Source organism: Falco rusticolus, chromosome 7 (assembly GCF_015220075.1).
Source record: "Falco rusticolus isolate bFalRus1 chromosome 7, bFalRus1.pri, whole genome shotgun sequence".
Classification (NCBI taxonomy): domain Eukaryota; kingdom Metazoa; phylum Chordata; class Aves; order Falconiformes; family Falconidae; genus Falco; species Falco rusticolus.
In genome coordinates this window covers 20,030,697-20,058,276 of record NC_051193.1, presented here as the reverse complement: position 1 = coordinate 20,058,276, position 27,580 = coordinate 20,030,697, and the positions used below count along the sequence as shown (strand labels likewise).

The following is a 27,580-nucleotide window of genomic DNA, read 5'->3' as shown; positions in this document are numbered from 1 at the left end:
CTCCTATTTCTACTGTATTTCATAGTAGGAACTACTCACTTACTGTGGTAGTCTAGCAGAACAACAGAATCAACTGTTAAATTAGGAGTACAAATCCCCTAATTTCTCTCAAGATTTAAATTTCCATTCCCAAGAAGCAGATGAAATTTCCAACTCAGTAGCTAATGCAGCAATAACTGACAAATATTCTGTGCCTTGAGTACTTCATAGATAGCAAAAAGCCTATGCAAAGTTGCTACATTTACTAGGTCAATAGCAAATAGTTATGAATGGATTGACTCCTTAGTGAACAATTGCTGTCAGCAGTGCAGCACTCGCATCTTGGCCAGAATTTCTACACCAGAACACAGTGAATCAGAGAAGGAACATGTCTGATTATTTTTTAAACCTCTTTGGTAATGTTTTGGGTAGGGTGGCAGCAGAATGAAAGAAGCTGTCCACTTCTTTGGTCATGCACTGTCTGAAAAAGTACTGGAACTGATACACCGCTACTTCAAAGACAGCATACACAGAAGTATCAGCTACAATTATACATGTGTATTATTTTGCTGTAGTGTTCTAAATGAATCAAACTACTTTCATATCCAGTTTAGTGTAGACACGTTTAAATCAATTTCAGTAACTGAGGAATTAGATTCATCCATTAATTCATTAAATTAAAACTAAGTGCAGCTGAAACGATTCTGAGTGCATCCACAATAACCAAATCAATCACATTACAAGTGTAAATTATTAATCTAATGAAACCTTTAGTGATCGTTATTGATTTGTTTACTAGTAAAATAAATATTTCCAAATCAGCATTTTGAACCAATCCATGTGACCTCTAGTTTCCACACACTCACGCAAATAGGTGCATGCACCCATACACAACAATCGTTGGCGAAGTGCCTTGGTTTTTTCACACGTAAGGAACATACAGCTTCCTGTCACCCATGGTATGACTGGATCCCAGCAGTGACAGGAGTCACAGCACAAGTTTGGAGTGGCTGCATAAACTGGACACACTTCCTTTAAAATCTGGCATTTAAGAATTACAATTAGCAATAACACAGACATTAACTGAACTTGTGAACCGTATTTGGCTAAATCTGTCCCTGTAGAAGGAAAAAAAAAACAGTAAGCGAAGTATAGAGAGCACTATCTGCATATCCCAATAGTAACTGCATAGAAATTGTCTTTCCTTGTGATTTTCCACAGGGTCTTTCTAAATTTCCAACACCATGGGAAGCTTGAGGCTCTTGCAAAGAATTTTTCCAACACATGTTGTCAGAGCTCTCAGCCCAACAACAGCCCAGTGCAACCCCCTACATGTGATCTGCAGGCAGTGACAGCATATGGATTCCTTTCGCGCTGGACACCGAGCGCAGATCACTCCCACAGCAGACACACACAGAGTCAGTTTGTGCAGCCTTCCTCCCCTACAAAGACAAACCACAAACATTCAGCCACTCTCTGGGAATTCTTTGTATGTGAAAGATAAATTTTGACCTTAAAATTTATAGGTGCATATTATTTTTGTGTGTCTTAATTTTCTTAGATTTTCTCCCACCCCCACCCCCCAAAACAAAATGCCATGTTCTACATTTAAATAGATTCAGGGAAAAAAAAACCTGAATAAACAGAGGCTGAGTAATAAAATATGAACAATATTTTTCCTTGGCTAAAAGAGAAACCTGTAACTCTACAACAGAATAAAACTGTTATGACACCAGATATTTGATTCTGTTCCTGCTTATACTGGTACAAGTTAGAAAAGAGACCAGAATGAAGCTACCAATTTAAAACAACAAAATACAATTAAACCAATATTAGAAGTGGTAATTCTGAAGACAGAGGAAAAACATCTTGTCATTTTAGAAATTAAGCCGGCTTCTAAATATTCTGCAATTTATTTTTTAAAAAATTCATCTCCTCCAAAAATAACTCTATTATAAAATTAATAGCAACATGACTACAGAAGAAAGCTTGACATCTGACAAGTGGTTATTTAAGAACTGGATTTTAAACCTGGAGCTCCTTCTCCATCTTGTAAATTCTCAAACTTGTTTCTGTAGAAACACTATTCCTTTATTCAGCACAGCAAAGATGGAGATCTGCCAAACTGTTATGCAAGATAATGAAGCAGTTTCTCAGAGGGTGAGAGATCACATGAAATCACATGCACTACAGAAGGATTAAAATTTAAGGAATGTCAAAAGTTTTACCTGCTGTTAACTTCTTAAATTACATGACATTTCTGTTGGAAATAACTACTTTGCTCTCAAAGTTTTAAGGAGTACCTAATAAACTACAGACTTGAGTTTTCAAAATTCTATCATCTATTTCTACCATTTTTCACATGGACCATAAATTTAAATCCTAGCTGGGAGAAAAAAAGAAAATTTTCCATACAATGATGAAGCTCAAACTGAAGCATAGTTTTTCATCTAATCTTTTTCTTCTGCTGATCAGAATGACACAGATAAAAATAAATATTTTAAGAAAACAGAGATTTCTTCACCTACATAAGATTTCCATACTTCTTATGACATAGCAGTTCACATTTGCAAGACCCATCTGTCAGCCTCCATTCTGCTCTTAGCTCTGCATGTCATGATACTTTTCTTCATAATGAATTTTGTATCTCAGTTTCAAATATCAATTTTATTAAGGATTTTGTGAGTAGAACCTGTCATACTGATACTATCACAGAACTGACACTTCACATAGCACAATGCAATCAAAAACTTGCAAAAGGACTGCATACATGGATTTCACTGTGTATCTATGAAAAGATACCTTTTCAAAAGTTGTCTCTACACTAGCATGTCCTTACAAAGAGTTTAAAATTTATCTTCAGTATAGATCACCTTTTTACAATCTGTGTATGAGCTATGCTGATCAGTGTTCAGCAACTCGAAGAATTCAGTCCTGAAAGACCTAGTAAGAGGTAGTTGTCATCAAAAGATTAGTTTGATGATAGAAAATGAGGTAGACACGGTCTTCTCAGAAGATGTATGGAGAAAAAAAAAAAAACAACATTTCAAAGCTGTCTATTCTTCCCTTTGGCACAATTAAACTAACTTTTAAGTTCATGACCTTTTTATTTTCACTTTTAGAATATTTAGTAAAAAAATACTAAAATTTTGTATTTTTTGTAACAGGAAGATGTGAATCCTGAAACCAAACACGATTTTAAAAAGGCACGCTATACGTTCTATCATAAATTCTAAGCTTTTAAAGCACTAGTTTTACTATATTGTACCAAGTAGTTAAATCAAACCACTACAGAAAAGAATTATACTGTACATATACCTTTAAAGCTTTTCCCTACATTGGAAAACACAGTTACTTTAAGGATTAATTATATGCATAGTAATTCAAGGCAGCCAGCACCCTTACAGCTGGAACATGACTGGCTAGTATAGAGTTACAACATGCAGTTTAAAAACTAAACACATAATGACTGGCTGTACAGTTTAGAAATCCACCAGAGAGGTCTAACAGACTGCTCCTTACAGCCCCAAAGAATATACTGAACTCTGAACCCTTTATCACCATTATGGGCTATTCCTTGAGAAACACTTCTTTAGTTCATCTAAGATTGTTACAAATATACACATAAAAGGCTCAAAAATTAAAAGCTCCAAAAACCCAGCCTCTCCATAGCAGACAAGAAGCCTTACACCCCAGGACCACGTAAATGAACAGGATTCCTCCTGAGAATCTCTCAACTTTTTATAGGTATATATTACATTTATTTTAAATAAACAGACTCTGAGATGTATATATGGAGATCACTTGAGACTACTGCCAGCAAGATAGCTTTTCAGTAATACCAACCCATAATCATTCACTTAAGAGCCTCCAGTATCACAATTTACTCTCTGTTGTAAGATGCACACTTTTATGCACTACTCTACAGGTCAGGTAACCTGAAAGAAACACACAGTTTTGCTAAGCTCAAAATTTTACCCAATATAATAGTGAGATACTTGAGAAGACAGCTGCCATACTATCAAACTAAAAAACACAGTCATTGATACTCGGCTTCTTGGCAAGAACTGCCTGCCAGTGCAGAAATAGGATGCTAGTCTGCTCAGTCATGTGTCCCTTTAGACATCAGTAATATTTTGTTATTTTGCCAGCATTCATTCATGCCTTTTGCATAAGATACACCACAACCACATGCACACATAGGTGCCCCGGACCATTACCTGAATGGTCTCCAAGTCAACGTTTAAGCAAATACAGAGGAGAACTGTTGCAATAGGACATCTATATGTAAAACGGATCAATCTCTGGGTTTTCAGCTGAAGAACTACAGACCATTCTAGAGCAGCCACAGCAATGGAGGTAGGCCTGTGGAGAATCTTGTGCTGGCAAGAGATGGCCTGGATGACCTAACAGGACTTTTCCCATCACTAGGCTATGATTCTCTGAACTTCATGCTTTTTGACAGTATTACAAGGTTCGACAGGCACTTCTCTTCAGAAGAGGGATTAAGGTCAGTAAGAATCAGCATCAACTAAAAAAGTACACATGAGGCAATTGAGATGGCAGTAGGCAAAAAAGACACTCAGAGTCAGGGAAGTATTCAGTGCTTGTGTCTTCTGTATACGCTAAAAACTGTGATGTAATCAAAGCACTAAATGGAGGAACAAGGAATATGAGATTCACGCTTTCACACTGATTTTTCTGTTAGACTGAAAGAAGCAAGGTATAATACGATACAAAATAAAAATATTATACATAGCATTTAAATTCCAATTTAAAAAAAAACTGGTTTGGAAACAAATTGCACAGAACGTCAGTCAAGTTAATTGGTATTCATCACTAAAAGCTCAATGCCTAGTAAGAATTGAAGCTGAACTTCAGAAAAAAAAGTTTTGTTGTATAATTGAAGTGATACACAAAGAACTTTTCAGAAAAATGTGAATTATGTGGTTTTCATACTCGTATGCATTATTTCACAGGGACTATCACAGGAATATGCTTCTTGCTTTGCAATACCTACATAACATAGTGGGATAACTAACCAGACAGTGTATCTAACAATCCTAAGACATAACAAACTAGAACAACCTAAGCCAGAGGGACCACCATGTGGCTCTTGAGCTACATATAGTTCTGAAGCAGCTCAAGTCAGCTCTGATGCATCACGGGGTCAGCAGTGTGGCTGTGCTGGAGAGTGGCTGAGTGCTGAGACAGCTGTGACAGTGAGTCACTAAAGGGCTTCTGAGATGCTTGGTCACCATCCAACGCAGCTGCGCTCCCATCCGACTATTTTTAAAGCTGCCTTCCTTTCAGTTCTCTAAATGTACCAGGAAGGTAGCCCTGCAGTGTCCATGGAGTGTTGTATAAACATGAATAAAAAACCCAAATATTTAAAATTTAATGTTCACAAATTCGGTAGTATGTACCAGTGTAGAAAGATTCCTTACATAACTATTCCCATCACATTCTGTCTTCTCTACAAAACATCACAGAGATCTTTACACTCCTAAACATCAAAACAAATTCAATGAGAGGTAAGAAAACTCTTTGTTTTCTGAAACAGAAGATTCTGAAGAAAATGGTATTTACTGGCAACAGTAGCTCATACTTCAATAAGTTACCTGCATGCTTAACCCTGAGCGTGCTTCTGTTCCAAACTGAACTATTACTGCACATCCCACATTGGAAGAAAAAAATAGTCAAATTATTTTCATCCATCAGTTGCATAGCTCTCAATCTAGAGGAAGCAGTTTTGACTCAAAAGCCAAGTTGAGTACATCTGTTTGCTCAAAGCACTAGCGTTTTCAAGAATCTTAGATTCTATGAGATAAAACACAAAGGTTAAAATATTTCCAGAGAATATTCAGTAGTTCCTCTGAATTATATGTCACAGAAATTACTCTTATCTTCTAGTTCTAGGGCCCTGGTTTTCTTTCATTAATGGCTTTAGACAATTCAACCTTATTTAAAACATTCTCAGATATACAGTTCAGAATAAAAGACACAGTATAAATAATTTTTTCAAAGACAGTGCACAGGTTTCTTCATGACTTGTGCTATCCAACATTCTGCTGCATTCCAGCGTACAATGCGAACTTAAGCCTTGAAACGATACTAAGAATTACGCACCTGGAACATGAATTGGCATTTAAAGACCACCTACTCATAAAACTGACAAAATTTGTTGTGCCAGCAGAATTTGTAGTTTCCCTTAAAAGAGGACTAATGAAAGAAATACAAGTTCAACATGGAAACCCAACAGTGGCCAAGACACAGAAACGAAGCCAACTGAGTTGAGAGGAAACTTGATTCAAAAGGGTTTGAAAATAGTTTCTATACATATTTAAATATTTTAGTATGTGTGTGGGCTTGGCTTAGACCTCAAGGGAAAAGTTAATGAGATAAACCCCTTTCTGCTGGTAAACAGTAACTGCAAATTAGCAGCTTTGCATTTCTGAATTTGCTCGTCTTTCCCAGTCCCACTATCAGCTGCTTGTCCCATTGTAAAAAGTTGGTGAAAGCAAAGCTAATTGGCCCAATTAAAACATGTCTTCAAGAGTGTAGTGTGCTTCAAGGATTTCCTGTAACCCAACCATTTAAAACAATAACTGACCATCATCTTATTACTTTCATGACTGCATCAAAGTTATATTCAGAATAAACAGAGGTTTCAAGCTATATCTACTTGAAAGCACCAGCAAACCCATGAACCTACTCAGGGTAAGAGAACCTTTACTGGGGCTATACCATATTCCTCCCACCAAACCAAATGGTAGTGCTCTGCACCTTAAGTGCTGCAAATGTGGTATACCCTAAGAAATCTCTGAAAATCTAGTTATCCATACAGTTACCTTACTGCATTCTTTTTTGCAGATGCCTGAGAACACAACTCCACAAAAGTACGTTCCAAAGGACAAGCATGAAAAAGGGAGGATGCATAAAAGATTAATTCTCTCCTCCCTAACCTCCGTGCCAGATCTTTTCAAAAGAGACATCTCCTGTTCACATCTGTGAGGGAGGTACAATTACCAAGAATTCAAATTTTGTACTAATGGGAGCAATACTCTGATTTTTAAATTGCAACAATCCACTTCCAAGGAATCCCTTCTGATTCTTGGACATCAGAGAGAGTAATCCAATTTAGAGTATTAATGGATTTAAAGAAAAGCTATTAAAAGTGAAACAAGATAGCACTAATGAGGTCTGAACACTATACGGCAATAAAAAGAGAAAAATAACAAAGTAAGATTAGAAGTAGGCATTGACAAAATTAAGCTAAAGGATTTTTCATTCCATTATTTCACTCTGCATTTATATTACTATTCACAGTATCCTTTCTGTTGAAGCAAGGAGGTATGTGGTAGAGCAGCTGAGATAAAACCAATGAAATGGTGAAAGGTCCTTATTGAACAAGACGCCTCACTTGGGATCTGGATGCACCTCTGTTTGTAAAGTGCATTCACAGGGTTACAGGTTTGTTGGGTGCTAACAAAATAAAAAACACAGTAATGTATTGTTCCTTGGCACACTGAATGAATATACAATGGAATTCTATAAAACATGAAAAATCTCAAAGCTAGCCAAGGTAATTAAATCTTGTAAAACCTGTGCTTTCCACAGAAGTATCTTATTGCACTGAGGTAGCATAGCAGTATTTTAGATCTCTTGCTAAATACTCACCCTTAATGTGTAATGCACATTTTGGCCCCATATAAAACTATCATATTGCGTCCAAACCTAGCTATAAAATTAAGAATAAAAATAAATGGTTGATTTTTCACTACAGCAGTGAACTGCTCCATACTTCTGACTAACAGTAATGACAAGTAAATTTTGATGACATAAAACAACTGACAAGTCAGAACCAAAAATGCCATGAAGTTTCAGATATCCTAAGCAATCAAACTGAACAGCATAAAGACAAATAAAACTTAATGCTCAAAAATACCAACTAATGCAAACTAAAAAAGAAAAATTTAAAAAAATAATTATAAGCGTTATAAATTAATTGTGTCAAACCAAATACATTTTATGGCCATTGATTTAAATGTAGAAAGCTCAGCAGAAACATCTGATCATCATGCCAAAAAAAGAAACAAAATGTTAAGATACAGAGGGAACTGGATGGAGAATAGCACTGAAAACACTGTCATTTCCTCAAGGAATCAATAATGCGTCTTCACCTGAATCCTATGTTTACGTGTCATTCCTTCTAAAATGGGAACTACAGAACCAGAGGGAAGATACAAGACTCCACAGAAAAATCTCCTTTATGAAAAGACTGCAACTGGAACAACTGGTATGTTCTGATGACAGATACAAAGATTAGATTTTTGTCCCAGATTACCAGTAAATGCATATCTGAGCTTCCTAAAACCAGTAAAAAAAGGAAATCATAAAAAGAACAACAATTTTTTTTAATTTGGTTAAAGTACGTAACTCATTGCCAGAAGTTCTCAGGGCAGAAACTTTGTTTCTTCCCTGTTTATACAACAGAGATTATATATTTGCATCTCAAGAAAACATGAACATTGTGGACAGTTTCTAAAAGGATTTTAAAACTTTGTCTTAAGGCCAAAGCTAAATTCCTTTGAAATAAAAGCAACACGGAGTTATTTAGGGGAAAGATTTTTATACCTATGCTTACTTGCAACACCTCCAGCATCTGGTTCTAGTCGTTCTCACAGACAGGAAACTGTTTTAGTGTAATCGGTATGCTTGTTATCATTTGCCACCCTCACTGATATTAAGACTATGCAAATAGAGTATTCAATAGTTAGCAGAGACTGCACCTTTCCTTAAGGACAAAGCGGTCATTTATTAATAATCCCTTACACGGACATTGTAACCCCGACTGCAATGTAGTATTCTGTACAAATTCTTTCTACTGTTCTGTACCACAAGGTACTTTACAGCAGATCAGTTCTAACTTGCAGTATTATCCCATTGCTCACTACCGTTACGGCTTTCCCCTCCCTGCTCATTTTCAAAGAGAAAATTGTTACTGCATTGAAAACGGGGCAGGGAAAGCAGAGATGCAACCAGAGGTGGACTGCTTCATGATGCGGTTCTGGTTGACTGATACTTTCAGTTTCTAGGGATGATGCAGAAGTATGTATTTGGAGATACAGCCCCTTTAAGTTAATTTTCTGGTGTTATTACAGAACATACATGAAAGTACAGGCATTCTGTGAGAAACTACATGACCAATATGTGTGAATAGATGAAACAAGTTTAGAAGTCAGTCCGGTGTATGACAAAATTAATTAACATATTTAGCATGCAGAGAGATGGATTTCAGCCAGCACAAGACAGAAGGAAGGGGATTCAAACACCGAACATGGTGTGAGACAGTGAGAATTGGCATTGGGAAAAAGCAGGTAGGAGGCTAATTAGCACAAGGTTTGGAGAATGGGAGAAAATGTAGCAGTGTAAGAAAAGCAAGTAGCCCTTATTAACCAAACTCCAGTAGGCTTCCCCATGGAAACATTCCTACTTTTTTAATAAAAGTACCTGACCATATACTAGCAAATTCTACTCATTTCTCAGATCCTACCTGTTTTCTGCGACTAGATTACTTGCAATACAATAAACTTCCTATCATGCACATAGGCACTCATTTGTGGTAAAAGCATTCTCTTAAAAAAAAAATAAAATCATAGGGTTCAGCATTAAGCTGTTGTTTGTGAGGCCTGTATACCTTATTTAATGTCTTACACAGGCAGACAAGTCTGCAAAGTTACAGGTAGTATCAAATAAAATAGTTTGTCTCATCAATTCCTCTAGTGGCTTTTCCTGCTTCAAACTTCATTTCTTCCTTGTAGTCCAACTGACACAGCAGTACCATTTACATTACATTTAAATTTAGCCTACACACCATTGTGAAAAGATGGCTAGCCTGTTAGGTGCTTAATTCTAGCTGTCAAAGCTGAACAGTGAAGAAATTGTCAAAAGTTCTGAAGTTTCTCTTATCACTAAAAGTTTAACAAGATCAGTCTGCAAAAGCAGAACGGTTTAAGAAAAAAAAATAAAAAGGAAGGAAAAATAAATAAGAAAGTGTATTCTAGTATATAAACCACTATGCACCACTACTGTAGTATCATAGGGAATGTCTCAACTGCCTTCAATGGGAGGTTGTGAAAGCAGCAACAGATGCAATACGCTCTGGAACCTACTTGACTTGATCTTTCGCAGACCGTGATATTGGTGGTTCTTAGCAGGACAGTAAGCTTGGGATGACTCTCCAAAAGCAGTCACAGGATTTACTTAATGCCTTTTGAAGAAAAATATACTCAAACATCCAAAAAGGTCAAAAAGCAAAGTCAAGAGGGCTTAATTACAATATACTATTATTTACTTGCTTTGTAAGTACACTAGTTTGAATAATCGTATAAAATGAAAATCATAGCTAAGCAAATTGTGAGTGAACAAGTCGCAGAAACTGCCCCATGGGTCATAAAGTAATTGCTTTCTGAAAATTAATCTAGCATATTTACAGAGCAAATCAAAAAATTTTTCAAAAAGGAGAAAATTGCGCACTGTGGTTAAAGTCTTTACCTTCATATCAAGAGACTGGCCCAGGACAGATCACCTTCTGCACTTGAAATTGCTGCAGATACGTTACTGCTGGTACTGCCCTGCCAATATTCCAACAGCTTTACTTCTAACTAAATTTCAGTGCCTAGCTATCGGAGAAAACCTACATAAATCTGATAAGCAGTCCATAGGAGTTTAATACTACCTTATTTTTTACATCCTTTCAACACTGCTCTTTAGGTCTTGAAGCATCCGAACCACCTAAGCTCTGATATTCTTTCAAAAAAAAAAAAAAAAGTCTGTTTGGAATTTCTTGTTTGACAAGCTGATTTCATAAAGCATCTTTGACAGAAGACAATTACTGTATTATACTTTAGCATCTTCTTTAAAGATTAATTTACCTTATATTGAAATGCATTTTAATTAGTTTTATCAAAGAGTAGAAAGCAGGCTTAGATGGGTTGTCCATCCTTTGAGTGTCAGAATAATTTCTCTAAAATCTTTGTCAAATGTTTAATCTCTGTAATTTACTATAATTTAATAAGAACACAATTTACTGGGATTCAGGTACTCAGACCCTGCCAAGCTTTGCAGCTGATTCACCCTCATACCAAACACTTAAAATCTCGCACATACTTAGTTATTTCTGCTGACTCGTCCTAGCAGCTAGATTAGACGATTCTTCTTCACTCAAAGCAAAGCTGAAATCCTCAGTTTCTTCCAGCCCTTGTCTTACATAAAGAGCCCGGAGTAGCACAGAGGGTCTTGTCAGAGGCTTGCGACAGGCTCTTCCCAGCACCAGCGCCGAGGGTGACAGCTCTAGGGCTGTGTGCCTGCCACCCTGTCCCAAGGCACAGGCTACTGAGGGGCAGAAGCAAGATGATGATGTGGGGACACAGCTCTGCAGAGTGCTGTCCCTAAGGACAAGACAAGGGCAGGTGACTGCAACTTTGAGACCACATGCAGGTTGACTCCAGCTGTGAAAGAGATGGTACAGTCTGGTTTGGTCAAACGGCTGCTGTCAGTATGCCTTACTTCCCACTGCTTCTGCCCCTTCTCCTCCAAGCTGCACACCCTGCTATTGGCTTATTCTCCTCCATCCCCTTGTCTGCTCAGCTTTAGGCTGCAAATTTCCTTCCTTCTTCTATAGGAGACATAGTCCCTGCCAACTCCTTACTTCTGGCCCTGCTCCCAGGCTTTCTGCCCCTGATTAAAGGGTAGAAAACCTCCAAAGGAGACCACGCTTTCTTTACATAATCTATTTAATAATCCTTTTCAAGTAATTCAAACTTCATTCTTACTCCTGAAAAGATCTCAAAAGGGACTCCAACGATTTAAAAGACTAAAATCTGTGTTGAATTATTGAATACAAAGGATGACAAAACCCACTGTTGTGGACTTCCACAAACATACCCAAAACACCACAAATGCTGCCAAATTCAGTCAGTCAAAACAGTGAGTCATAAGTGACTTAAAAGCCATAGGATTTGGGTTTCTTTCATGTTTTTTCAGGTCTGACAATTTTTTCGTCCTTTCTTATTTAAGTTTTTGGTATATACTATAACCAAGTTCCAAAGCTGTTCCACAGTTACAAGGGAGGGGATCAATGAAAATCTTCCCCAGGAAGAACTTTAAAAACCCCATACCATACACATCAGAAAGGCTGGACTAAAACTACAGTAAATGGCAACACCGTACCACTGTGCAGCCCAACTATGCACCCTACTGGTGTTTTTCCAAAATTACTATGAAAATGCATTTTGTGAACAAAAGGGAAGATTCTGTTAGTCTTCAGATTCCATTCGGTCAAAAGTCCCTTCTATTAGGTATCCAGCCCCGCAATCATTTTATCATTTTTACGGATGTGGTAAGGTAAAGATTGTTCTCCCTTCTCCATACCATTAGAAATAACCTAATTCATCTCCAGGAAAGGTGGCGCACACAAAGAAATACTGACTAGACTGCAGGTTCTGTAATTTTTTTAATTTCTTCAGGCTTCTATTTGTAAGCCACAAGGTAATTACTGCCCACTTCAGTCTTCAGCCTACAAAGTAGTTTACACAGCAAATTTCTCTCAATGCCAGGTAAACTTTGGTAGAATTCCAATATACATGTCGGTGTTTTTCTCTTAGCACCTCTTCAATCAGAAAGGCCCCAGAAACTTTTCTGGTACAAGAACGATTCCCTCCTTGCTCCCCGCCCTGTAACAACTGTTGCTAAGATGAAAACTCATATTACTGTTGAGCATCTCCACAGGTAACGTTCAGATGCAACTATCACCTTTAGTTTGTTGGTAGTGCTTTAGGATGCCACCTATCAGGCTCATTCATTAGCCAGGGAACATAAAAACTATCAATTAATGGGTCTCATTCTTCTCTTGGTCATCTTGTTGCTCATCAGCAAGGAAACGTCTGAGAACACTTCTTTGCACTCCAGAAAACAGGAACACCTGCATTAAAGAAGTAGCCACGTCTATTCTCAGATGTTCTGCTGAAATTTGTTTGCTTTCTCATCTACAGAACTACAAGCGAACACAGCATTTGTCTGAGACTTAGGATTACCACAATAATCTTAAAATAGAATGCTCTCTCCTCCAATATCACATTATGAACCATGAACAAAATGATGACAACTAATATTCTCAGAATTTTTTCTCTGCTTTCCAAAAGCAAGTATTTGTAAAAAGACCTATTACTCTCAGTACTCTTATATGTACTTTATTTCAGTCAAGGTATTTCCTCGATGGTATTTCTACTTAGAACGTATGACCTTTAAACAAACATTCCAGATCACGCTCTTTGGGTGAAAATGCACTGCTCGAGTTTCCTCCCACGTGTTCCCCTACAGCACATTTGTTTTGTTCAGTCCCATGTTTATCCTGCTCATTCCAGTTTGCCAACATTCCCTCATTTCAATGAGCTCCATTCCAATGTCCTTATACACAGTTTCCTCCATTGACGGGATGCTGAACATCCACATCCAACTTTAATTAGAGCAGTCACAGAAGAGTCAGCATGGGTGTCCATATTTTAACACCAATGTAACTATAGGCCTTGAGAAAAGGTGATTTCAGGGAAAAAAAACAGCTCAATTTGGTGAATATTTTAGGATATATGTCTGCATGAAAGTGAAGAGGTAGAAAAGCAAACACTTCAGCCATCCGAGCCTTATTAATTTTAATTGACACATCTGTACTAGTGTTTTTCTAACACATTTTAACATATTTAATGCCTAGAGAATTGAATCTTCTTCTATGTTTGTAGAACATCTGGTATAGTGGGGACTCTAATGCTAACAGGATGCTCCAAGTACTACTGTAACATAAATAATAAGAACCACAAAAGCTGAAGATGAAAACGAGAAACAAGACAAGCTGTGTAAACGTTAACGTAAAAGTCATTACAGTCCCTCAGTAAGGAAAATCATTAAGGGATAAAATGTAACTGCAGATCTTCAGCCGCTCTTTTTAGAAGTCACGAAGTACGATCTGGTCAAGGACACCTAATGCCTCATCCCAAACTGATGAGGGAAATCCCGAACTGCCTGAGGGCACTGGGGTTGTTTAGCCTGGAGAGGAGGTGGCTTAGGGGGACCTTATTGCTCTCTACAACTACCTGAAAGGAGATCGTAGGCAGGTGGGGGTCGGTCTCTCCTCCCAGGTAACAAGCAACAGGACAAGACGAAATGGCCTCAAGTTGCCCCAGGGGAGGTTTAGATTAGATATTAGGAAAACTTTCTTCACTGAGTTTGGTGAAGCACTGGCACAGGCTGCCCAGGGAGGTGTTAGAATTGCCATCCCTGGAGGTGCTTAAAAAAAATCCATAGATGCAGTGCTTTAGGGATATGGTTTAGCGGTGGGCTGGGCAGTCCTGGGTTAATGGTCAGACCTGATGATCTCAAAGGTCTTTTCCAACCTAAACAATTCTATGATTCTATGAAACCTGTACAGTGTGTTAGTCCCATCCATTTCTTGAAGACCCTTTTTAAAGGTATGGTCTGAAAACACAATCTCCATATTGAAAAACCCAGATTAACACCAGAATCAGAAAGTTTGTAAGAGAGATTTCTGGCAGGGAGCTACTTATAATGCTTTGCTAGTAATTTACACTTGCAGTTGCTGCCCACCCCTGTATGTCTTCACAAGACAGTATGTATCAGCAGCAGATGTGTAACAACACAAATTGTTGCCACTTTTGTGAGCGCTCCACAGAGTGCAGGCACCATTCTAAGTACTATGTTAAATGGAAAAGTTTGCAGTGGTAGGAGAAAAAAAAATGAAGCTCTTGTAAGGGAATTTTAGCTGTTTGGGATGAAATCCAACAAATTCTCCTGACTCATCCATTATCCTCCTGGTTTTGCACTTGTTCTGAAAAATCGCCTGTTTTCTATCCCAAACTGTTATTTCTCCGTGCACCTATCTTAAAGCCCCAAGACTCCCTCACAGAATGCACAGCAGCACATCTGAATCTACAAAATAGACACTTCAGAGGAGATTAATAATGTCAATACGAGATTACAAAGCACTGGCTGCAAAACTACTGGATTAATGTATCACACTTCTGGGCATGCACCTGTGAACATACAGAAGAATTGCTACCAAGTGGAGAAATGAAGGCAGGTCAGCCACGGATGCTTGTATCCCTGGATTCCTATTGCTTTGCGAGTACTTGATTCAGTAGTAATCATTCAGGTACCCAAATCTAGTTTTGTTATACTGCCCAAAACTGTTGCCAGTGAGTGTAGAGGAAATACTGCATGCAGTAATTGGAAAGATCTTTTAGTAAGGTGGTGCAATAGGAAAAAAACTGATTTAGGCCACCCCTACAGTACCTTCTAGATAGAGAAAAGAAAAGCCATGTATTGCTCTGGTTACGCAAACACTGGTAGATAACCAAGTTGAACCTAGTCGAACTTGGTCAACCTAGTTTCACAGGGATCACATGTTTAAGAATAAAAGAACATAGACTGCATATCCAGTTACAAACTGAAAAGCTTTCACACAGCTGTTGAGGGACTGTTCATTTGGGAGCTCACATCCTTACCTTGTTAGAGTAAATGAATAATGATTTCACAAAGCAGTGTTTTACTGCCCACGTGTACCAAATATGCCTAAAAAATGGCAGCTGAAGTCAGGCCTGGGCACTTCAGGCAGCGTCCCACTTTGATGTATATGAATTCACCATCACCTTATTCTATATTCATCAGTCAGGTCAATGAATCAAGACACCAGCTTACAAAGAGGGGAAGAAAATTCACTCTGTTTGCAGTTAGGTTATGCTGTATGATCTCCACATTACACTGGAGTATGAGTCGTATTTTCCCTTTGTCTGAAGAACTGCAAGAAATCTCGCTGAAAAGCATCTCGCTCAGACTTGAGTACTGTCTATTCCTAACTTACCTTCAGAGCCGGTTCAGAAAGCACTCTTTGGTTTCTTAACATTTGGGCAGCTCCAAGAGCATATCTTCTCCTTGCCGATTTTTCCCCTTGTCACTAGCAACCTTTCAGCCCCCTTCCCCTGGACTGTCCCCAAGGGCAATGAAAGGCAACACAACATTCAGCTGGAGAAAGTCAGTAGATACCAAAAGTTAAAAGTCAAATCTTCATAAAATTACAAACACTGTTTCCTATTCACGCAGTGGCATTCACCACAGTGAGAACAGCATATGTACTTTTCAAATTCTCTAGCTCTGAGGGGTGCTAGATAAGTATAACGACAGTGCAGCCAAGACTGCTAAATTTATTACAGGAGCCTGTGATCCCAATAGTATATTGCTAATAACAGTGCCAAATATCCAAAGGCAGCTGCTCTTTAGAGGTTATCCAGTCCTGTATGCTCCCTCACGGAATACTGCAGAGCAATAAGCAAAGGCATATTATACCAGTGGGAGAGGCAAGCTGCTCTTCTTAGATATAGACGGACAACAAACATCCAATATTTCTTTGAAAAATCAAGGAAGACTGTGCCAGAGGACAAAAAGGACATCTGTGCCAAAAGAAACCAGAATCTCTGCAACCCAGAAGTGTCTTTGCTGCTGCAAGAATGATGAGCCATCCCACGCTAACTGCCCTATTCCATTAATGCAGTCTAACTCTAGCTTATAAACAATTTGTTTTCCATTCACAGCCCCCGACCTGAAAAACGACAAATTTCCTTGGACTAAAACAACCCAACAATCTCCTAGAAGTTTGCTATGACATTTTTGCAAATTCATGCAGTCTGAATTCCAAGGTGCTTACAATCAATCTTTTTTATTTTATTCAGCATTTAGGTTGAAGACTTCAGTATTGGGTGGAATGTACTTCCTTTTCAACTTTCAAAGCATAGAATTTTATTTTAATTATTCTAACAACATTTTCTTTATTTTTAATACTTTCCCAGTGACTGCAGCAAAACCTTACGCTACAGCCCATATTTCAAAAATTTTTTTGCCTGCTGAGAGTATCCTGTCAATTCTTCTACATTAGTACTGGCGCATCCTCTTAAAATAAACCATCTGCTAAAGGCAAATTTCTTTGTTCCTTGCCTGGGCACACTGTTCAGCCATTTGGATGACAAAGATGGGGAAAGGGCTAGATATAGAATTATTTGGAATGGTGAAGAATGTTTTAAAAAGCAGTATTTTATTTAAGCGATAAGTGACACATTCCTGAGCACCCACCAGGGCTTCTAGAGAGCAAAGAAAAAAAGTTGGTAAAAGCAGACCTTGACAGGGTGATGATGACATTTTACAACTGCTGTTGAAGGACTGCCTGTTTAGGGTCAGGTCCTGCTCTTGGAGATGCTTGCTACTGGCAGAGGCGGCATAATTTGACAGGTAGAATTTAGTCAACAAAACTCTAAAATTTACGTAGAGAACATGCGGTCAAGAAGTGACCTTAATCAGTAAAACTTTGTATATTAAATGCAAAGTGCATGCATGTGTAAGGAAAGAAACATAACCTGGTGCTATGAAATATCCACTTTGAGACTGTTCTGGTAGCAGTTCTGAGTAAAGTCTCTAAGTCATGGTTATGGAATACTTTGATTAGTACTTCTTCTATAATAACTTCAGGGGGAAAAAAACCCAACAACAAACCAATTTCAAAATACCTTCTAACAAGGCCAAATGCATTCCAAGATCTTGTTCAGCTTCCCTCTCAGCTTGCGCTTTAATATTTGACTAAGTGTATCTACGGGCTTATCAAAACAAAACTGAGTATGACTGCAACATCTGCAGACATTCCGTAAGCACCTCCATACCAAGCTGGCCTGTGTGACTGAAATGCTGCTTGACGAGAACACCAACAGGTAAGCACTTTATGAGAATCCCATTTATAGAAAGGCTCACTGCTTAAAAACTCCTGAAAACCTGAAGACTTTCATTATAACTGTGGCTATTGTCTTCATGCCTAAGTTATGAAGATACTCCAATTTTTCATGTAGATCAATTCCCTTGTTTGTTTGGGTTTTTGGTTTTGTTTTTTTTTTTTTTTTTGGGGGGGGGGGGAAGTCTGCTGTTCATTTCAGTGCACAAACAATTTTTAAATGTGTGGGGAATACTAATATTCCCATCCTTAACCAGAAGGGTTCCTGCAGTATTGCTGGGCACAGACCAGAGATCCCGTTTCCAAGACAGTAACAGAAACGAAGTATCTGAAGGTCACAGAAAACATGTCAATTTTTTCAATGGAAAAAGTAGCCAGAAAACTTTCTGCCCCATCGAAGACTGCATGCTGAGGCTGCCTGTACTTGGATTATAGGATCATTAGTATTTCCATAAAATTATTATCTTTGCAGATGTCAACGGTGCCCAGATTTAGACATGTATTTCATGACAGAAAATTTCCAGCAGCTTTTGCAAACAAAAACATCATTTATTTTTAAATAATAAAAAAAAAATTTTAAAAACCTTTAGAATCATTAATCACAATTCTAGTTTCCAAAAGGAAACAGTTCTGGTAAGGCCAAAAATTTGGCCAAAACTAAAAAAAAAAAAACCACAAACAAAAAAAACCCCAAAAACAAACCACTCAAAAACCAATAACCTAATAAAAATATTAAAATAGACATGCTACCAGGATTCTCAGCATGGACATTCTAGTGATATATCTGAAAAGCCATTCTGACACTCCTTTTATTTGCTATTTTTAAGCACAAGGCTGAGAGCCTGCAACAGAAATTGTTGCAGTCTTTGTTTCCTCATATATAACCAATCTGCCTCTCTTTGAGCACAAGAGTGAAGAAAAGTCAAACAAATAAAATCTACCAATAACAGGAAAACAGATTGAGCAATATAGTCTTAACTTCTACTCTAGAAATAAATTAGTGGAGAATTTCTGGCATGAATGATAAATGCACTTAGACTCAAAAACAGTTTAGATTCACATAACATTATTTAGGACAGAAACAATAATTTACAACATAAATATTAACATTGTGTTAGGCATTACATAAGATATCTCATCTATAACAAGAAACCTTGATTTTCAGGGGAAAAAAACCAGATTAGCGGTTTTTCCCCCCCCAAGTCATCACATCAAATTACTTTAATACAACATTGATCATCATATGGATGCTACAGAACCCAGTCCAGAAATTAAGACATTCAAGGGAGCTCACAGAGATACCTCGAAAACAGAGGTAGTGGTCATTCCCAATGGGTCCCTGGGCTAGTTGAAGGACAAATAATTGGACTTTCATCCTGCTTGGGGCTTCAGTTCACTGGAAGGTAACTGCATGTGCACTGTAATATTGAGACTGAATACATTATACTAGCATCCTATACAACCATACAAAAGGGATCTGATCTTATATAATTTAATTATATAATTTAAAGACACACTATACAACGTCCTACATATCTTTAGACATTTTAAGAAATGAGAGACCCAACAACCATACACCAGATATGATGATGTTGAAGTAATCGACCAGGTACTACTCTAACAAATGCCAAAGAATATTTCAGTACAGCTCCATCTGCCCCAGTTCATAATGTCATTCTGAGAAGAAACAAAAATAACCTGAAAAATGTACTCCCTCAAAAATATATTCCTAATTAAAATAAAAGGTAAACCAAGTTGCTAGTAAAATCACTATTATGGAGCTAATATCCTTGGTAGATTTAAAGTGGAGTGCTGAATTTATTCAGAAACATAAATCAATCATTCTGAATCACTTCAGAAATACAAATCAAGGTCAATCACAAGTTAGAATTTAGCGAATTAAATTACTCGTTCATTTATGGCTAACATCCTTAGGTTAATCTTAAGGCTGCATAAGCTTCACCTAGCATTATGCTTGAGACTTAATAATTTGCCTGGACATTTAGAATATTCTTACATAAAACTTTGGATTAATTTTTTTTAAAAAAAAGGCAAAACGACAGAATAAACAACGCTGAAAATATTCTCCTCTTTCCCAGAGGACCTGTAATCTTGGATCAAAAGCCTACAGTTTTTTCTCTTTCCATCAGTATTGTATTTCAAAAGTTGTTCCAACTACATTTTAAAAAAATATAAATTTTCTCTGAATTTAAGACTATTAACTAGAGATGTTAAAACCAGTAATATGTATTTTTCTGTTTTCTACATACTCAACCAACAAAATACAAAAGAAAACGATAAAGTACTTTCATTAACTGTAAATGTGTTAATTGGTTAAATAAAACAAATATTTTATCATTTAAACTAACTTAGGTAAAACTGGCTCTACTGTATAAGGTCAGTGCTGTGTTCATATATCCATCAATAGATGAAATTATTATTATAATAAATGAGTCACAGTACAACAACATTGTGAAGCAACTAAGCTGCTATTGAGGATTAAATTCTCGGAAACAGCTGCATAACCACCACACTTCTCTGAACAGGAACAAATTAAGGGCATCCACAAGACTCCAGCTATGCTAACGAATTCTTCCTTCCACATCTACAGAGATGATCAAAATACCTGCAGGACTTTTTGAAGAATGTCAGTGTACTTATGTCTCCATCCTAAGAAATCTCTCTGATATATATCATTTGTGTTATTATTCACTTATCATTTTACTAGTTTTACAGACACATATTCAAATTAAAATGCTCAGCAGGAAAAATCAAGACAAATGAAAATATAAAACCAGAAGAACTTCATTAAAAAAAAATAATATCAAACTACAGAATATCATCTGCCACCTCAGAAGCCATTTAATAAGATGATTCAAAGGGAAGATGAGTTTGGGTTAGATTAAATAAAATACAAACTGCAATAAATCCATGCTCTTCAGTACACACGAGATTGCCTTGCTCAGCAATATGCTCTATGAACTAGTTAAGTAGTGTAGTACAGCATCCTGTTTTGATCACCAGATTTTTTCACTGGGGCTGTGAGGCTAATCACAGCAACAGTTACCCAACGTACTGGCAAGGACATCTCAACCAACAAATCAATTCTTCAGCCTGCCAAAGTGAGTGGGCAAGTGAAATAAAGATGTAATCACAAACATCCATGAAAGTTAATCACTAAAACCTCTAAACAGCCTTGAAAAATAAAGCAGGTGACACTCCTAGTAGCAACAGCCACAGCAAAATCAGGTAGACGCTCACAGCTGCTCTCAAAACACTTGGGTGCACATGCACCTCCTTGCACATCGAGCATGCTGGGAACACACATAGCCCCACAGAGAGCATGCGAGGTCAATCACTCCATCCTGCTAATGAAAGCAGGCAAGCACAGAGGGAAATAGAGTCTTTGCATCTCTGCAAGAAAGCATACAAGATATCATACCCATGCAATGGCATAATACTACAGTCAACTAAAAACCGATGTTATAGGTGAACATGTGCACCTTCTATCTGAAAAAGGTAATCATGCATTAGCTAATTCTCACTTTCTCATTATCTTTTCCTTTGTTGCCTCTTCCATTTTGCCATGCATTCCACAGTGCTTTATGCAGACTGCCCTTTGTACTTGGTTGTCTCTCTTTTCTCCTCTTTTGGGTAATCTCCTACCCTACTGTGTTACTTTTGTACTTTGCACGCTGACACCCACTGACCTCTAAAGCAGTAGTGCGTGGCAATTCTAGCCAAATTCACTTCATTGTCAGTACATGGTGAGAAGAGACTAAAAAATACATCTGAAAAAGGTAAGACAAGAAAAGAATGGGGGGGGGGGGGGGTAAAAGAGACAGCATTTCTATAGCATTTTGCAAAATTTTTCCTTGGAATTCCACCCCAGTGCAAGTGGAAGTACGTTGGAGATCACCTGCTTCACTGTGACTGTAGGTTAACTGAAAACTTGCTGTGTGCATGTTTATTAAGAGCAGGCTAGCACCAGCTGCCTCCAGAAAACATGCAGAACTGGACTTCCTCATATTGAAAATAACTGCTGCTCTGATTTCGAAGGAGAGCTCCTTCACTCACAAGGGCTGATCTTAGCAGGAAAGTGTTATGTCCATATTCCTTCAAACTCACGGTTTTCAAGATGCTGAATATAGTAATTTTTCAAGTCCAATCAAAAAAGAGTTCCAATATTAAAAACAAGGAAGAAAATATCTTAGACGTTCCATCTCCATTAAAGTTAATGAGATGAGCTCCTTATAAATGCTTTCAACAGTCGCCCTTCCCACCAAACATCATTGCTGTCTCACAGGGAAAGAAGGGTGTAATTTCTCTGCATCTAGGCCCTGTAAGGGTGGTCAATGTTTGTAATGCTATGAGCCATGTTCAAGATCTGTCACATGCTCAGCAACCACAAGATCCATTCATATACCTCAGACCTGTCATACAGACTCCCAAGGTAGTTTACACACAAATAAGGATGACAGCCCCCCCAGTGCTCTATCACACAAGGCAATCCCAAAATGCACCCAACATGACCTTCAGAAGCCCTAGCACCAGTGCAGCACTTGAACAGCTTGAGAGCCATATGCAGCTAAAGAATCAAAGGTTAGTCACATCTTACCTATTGTTATAAATAGATTGTAAAGTCCTTAAGAATAAACACTTTGTGTTTGCACAACGCCTAGTACAACAAAAGCCCTGTCGATGAATTGGGCTCAGAAGTGCTGTTGCTATACAGGGTAGCTTGTGCGAAGACAGTTTGTTTCAGTGTAATGAACATTAAAATACAGATGTAATAAATATTAGTACGACAAGCTCATCCTACAAGGTAGTATGTATTCGACATCTTTCTCTGAAAGCTGATAAATCTATACTTTTATCATTTCTTCCAAACTTTCTGCAGTGTGTGGGTTGCAGATCACCACTTACCAATATTCAACAAAAAATATAATTTTACTTTTGTTTAAACATACCACCAAAGCTGAGTATTTCGAAGACTAGTATCTAGGGAAGCATAGCATCATGATACTCCTTAAAGAAGAAAAGGGCAATAGAACAGGCTTTATTTAATTTGTGGGAACAGGTCCTAATCCGACCAAGCAGTAGCACTAATGAATGGAGAGGATAAAGAAAAGGATGCAAGAAGTTGAAGACAAGATACACATTTTAAAGGAGCTGCTGTACTATCACCCTGTGGCTCAACATTATTTCACCACTTTATCTTCTTACTTGCCTTCTTAGCAAAATGATAATGAGAGGCATCACTATTACAAACCCCAGTATCATCCACTTAAGACAGCAGAGTTATCACTTAGAAATAAAACCCTGATTTTGTCAGCAATCCTGCAGACTTCTACGACTTGTGATCAGGGAGAATATTTATCTCCTAAAAGGATGTTAAGGATACTACAGCATGAGCCAGCTATGGGACAGTAACACAGGTATGCAATGCACCAACCAGGAGTCACGAGCACTTGGGGCTTGCAATAAGCAACTGCAGCAGCAAGCAATAATGAGGTTTTATAGGCAAAGACCTCTAGTATTCTTAGCTGTATCATCCACACTAAAAGCCACAGATATAACTAAAAGCTATTAATATCACAAACTTCTGATTCTATTAACTGTGGTAAACGAGACTTGGCAGCATCACCTCATCTCAAGATGACCACTGAAGGCACACCACCTCCAAGTCACTCTTTGGCCTCCACTGAAATTTTACACATGCAATAGGCCCTTCGCTGTTTATCCCCTCCCTTGCAAAGAACAGTGAGCCTCTCAGCTTAACGCAGCTCCCACAACTTACCCCCTGCCATAGCTCAAGTCACAGTAAAGTGGTAAATATGGTATTTTCATGTATTTAATTTCTGTATGTGCATATTGCATAGAAACCCAGAACTTTCCCACTAGGGACACATTTCTTCACACTTGGAGAAAAGAAAGCATAACTTATTTTTTATGTCTTTCTGCCATTACAATTTGTCCTCAGCAAGAATTTGCTTAATGATAAGAAACAAAAGGTTTTTTTAAAAAAAAGTTTGGATGCACATAGGCATTACTTATTTTAAAGTGAAATCCAGTAATATTCAGCATTATTAATGGAGCTCAGTCTCATTACACAATAAATAAAACCAACAGTTCACTGGATGCTCAAATTACTTTGAATTTGCCAGCATGTAAGTTATGCACATATTTCAATACAAAAGTTTTCATCTTTGTTGTGCATAAAATGGGTATACTACAGCATAAGACAGCTGTAAAGAGGAAGTTTTAAAAAGTTTTTTCTCCTCATTGTGTAAAAGAATTTCTCACTTCTACTAAATCTTTGATTTTTAATTTTATTCTGTCTGCTAGTGCCTGAGCTTCCTTACTAGAAAAAGATGCTTAACATGAAAAACATTCAGTTCTGTGAACAATCTGGAAAGATTCAGGCATACTAATTTCCTCAATTATTTCTTTAGATATATTTCTAATCACAATCCCAAAACAATAAAAGTACCATTAAACAATATCAAGAAATATTTCAATGTGACTGTAAATTATGTAGCAGCAAGAAAATCCATATTTATAACTCTGATTTGTGTGCTTAGCTATTTGAACTTGTATCATCCCTTAACATGATGCCACAGAATAAAAAGTGAGCTTCCCTTCCTGATCCTGATTATCAATACCTGACTATTAACATATGAATTTATACATATACATACTCTACACATTTTTATGCTACAGATACAGACATGCCCCATTATTATCCATCTTAAATCTCTTTGCAAAGGTTCTATGGCATACAAGTTATTATTTTTACCGTTGGCTATTATCTCTTTTTCTTTGAAGGCCCCAAGAGTAGAGATAGATTTGGATAGAACTCCTTAATAGGACCACACAGCTGAAGACCTATATAGCACAAGCTAAAATTGTTTCAGTAATTTTGTTCCCTAAGGGAATTTTTAACTCTCCATAAGGTAACGATTACATCAATATCACTGCTATCACAACAGTTCGCATAGACACACCAAAACTAGGTTTAAATTAGACAGCGCGAGTTACTGACAGCACAGAACTGAGCACCAGGTCACTGCACGTGGTTCCCCAGCTATGGGACCCAGCTTTGCAGTACCCACACTGCTAGAAGAATCCGGACACCATGCAATACACCAAATCACAAATCCTTACTACTAATTTCATGGCTTCCTTAAATAGCCATCAACAAGCTCTTTGTCCCAAAGACAGCACTACAAGACTTCCTAATTAGAAACAAAATGGTGCTGAGAAAAAAAAACACCAATTAAGCTATTGGCATCATCTGTAAAAAGCATCACACGGAATGATGCAACATACTCAAACCATTGTTTTGCTTTAGATAAAGATGCTTCCTCAAATTGCATCCGAACAATTTAGTTACATTGTTTATATTACCATGTAATGCCAGACAGTATCTCCACATCACTGTTGATTCGTACATTTTAAAGACAGCATATATTTCCTATCTCCCTCTTTCATCCTCATATTTAATAACTGGCTTATAATTTAACCTAGTCTTTGACATTATTTTAGTATTTCAAAACTACATCATATTACTATATAACAATATTATTTTGGCCAAATTATCCCGTTACTTGAGAGGTGTAGCTTGTAATGGCTTTTCAGTAAAGAATTTTTGAATACATACTGTGTTTGGGACTAATTATAATACTTTGTAAACAGTACAAATAGCAAAAAAATCTACCCCCATGTCCCATACTCTTTCATATTATCAGTTTCTTTTCTTTCATTATTTGAATGTAAACAACTCCTCCTGAAGTAAAAGTGGTATAAAAAACTAGTCCAGTTTTTTCTCAGTTCAGCAAGATCTCTAAAGCATCACCTATCATCATGATGAATTTTCTGAAGGAATAAGACAAACATACCTGCACCCTAACCAAAGAGAAAAAAATAAGTATATACCAATACTGCTTAACCACAGGAAGGGATCATCTGCGATACTAGCTTTTAATTGCTATAAGCATACACATCTTTTAGGAACATTTATTTCCTTTCTAGTAGTCTTACCATAGCCATATACAACTAAAATAATGGTGTGGGGTTTGTAAAAAATAAACTATTTTACTTTAAATGCAGCTTCCAAATTCTAAATATAAAAACAGGATTTGAAAACCTATTTCATATTTCCTCCATTTCCAGTTAATTTCTTCATCTTATGCAGATGGCAATATTAAAATCTGACCTCAAAATTTGTATCTCATGGTTGCTGAAGAAAAAAAACATAGTTATGCATCACTAATCATACAAGCAGCATCACTGTTCTTAACGTTTGGCAGCGTAGAACTGCAATTACAACATCATTAAGTACAATACCTCTTCTAATTCTGATAAAGAGATAAACCCACTGCAAGAGCAACAACTGCTTTATCAGCAAGATTCTCAGAACTTCGTAGAGGATAAATGTAAAAGATATGGTACTTACAGTGAATTCACAGAAATCAATGCTATCAAGACTTTTACTTCTGTGTATTCTCCCTTTTATTCTTCTTAAAGAGGGCTTTCCCTGACTTACACTACAGGTAGCACCATTGGGATTTTCAGAAGATGGAGTTACCCTGCCAAGCAAAAAGAGCCACATATCAGACAAAGAACATATGTTTTTATGGAAAAGAACATTGCCATGCTACACAACAAAAGCATGCCATTCCAAACCTTATTTTTCAGTCACTGAGTGCCAAAATAACATCACAAAAGTATTCAGAAATCTAGAAATCTAGCTCCCATCAAATCTACCACTGCTTGCAGATTTAGTCAAAACCATACCACAGTCATAATTTTTGTACAAAAGTGAGAAGCGTCAGAAGAGACAAATTACAGAAAAATATACTTAACTTCTGAAAAAAATAAAGAGAATATATTTCTCTATTAATTCAGCCCAAAACAGAGTTCCGTGATACATGTTAATGGCTGCCAGTTAAATCAGACAGTATTTGGCTTTTGACCTTTTCTAGTTTGAGTGCTAACGGTACTTCAGCTGTTCTAGCAATGAATAATGATAAACAATAATGAAATTAAAAGGTTCTGTTAAAGTTATAGGGCTAACACATTAAGGAACTTTATAAGGCCTTTCAGCACACTGTAGTCTACACACAGTCTTAAGGGGAGTCCATAACTAAAATATTTTGAGTAAGCAATCACAGAATGACAGGATGGTCAGGGCTGGAAGGGACCTCAGAGACCACCCAGCCCAACCCCTGCCACAGCAGGGTCCCCTCCAGCAGGCTGCGCAGTCACGTCCGGGTGGCTTTGGGATGTCTCCAGGGAAGGAGACTCCACAGCCCCTCTGGCAGCCTGTGCCGGGGCTCTGCCACCCTCCAGGGAAGGAAGTTCTTCCTCACACCCAGCTGGAGCTGCCTGTGTCCCAGTTTGTGCCCGCTGCCCCCTGCCCTGTCGCTGGGCACCACAGCCAAGAGCCTGGCCCCGTCCCCCTGACACCCCAGTCAGGTGTTTGTGTGCGTGGAGAAGATCCCTCTCAGCCTTCTCCTCGCCAGGCCGGGCAGCCCCGGCTCTCCCAGCCTTTTGTCATCAGGGAGACGCTTCAGTCCCCTCATCATCTCTGTAGCCCCTCACTGGACCCTCTCCCATAGTTCCTTGTCTGGAACCGGGGAGCCCAGCACTGGGCACGGCTCCAGCTGCGGCCTCACCAGGGCAGAGCAGAGAGTAAGAATCCCTATTTCAATCCATACTTCAGGGGAATTGTTGGAAGTTGCTAGGGAGTAGTAG

General features: G+C 37.8%; 1 protein-coding gene across 6 annotated transcripts in view; it reads right to left on the bottom strand.

Moving 5' to 3' along the window:
- TJP1 (tight junction protein 1) overlaps positions 1 to 27,580 on the bottom strand; it is a 198,952-nt gene that overhangs the window by 129,545 nt on the left and 41,827 nt on the right. For all 6 annotated transcript variants that reach the window (XM_037393868.1, XM_037393861.1, XM_037393863.1 and 3 more), the window contains one exon: positions 26,280 to 26,412. In XM_037393868.1, coding sequence (XP_037249765.1) covers positions 26,280 to 26,412 — 133 coding nt within the window. The remainder of the gene's footprint in view (positions 1 to 26,279; positions 26,413 to 27,580) is intronic.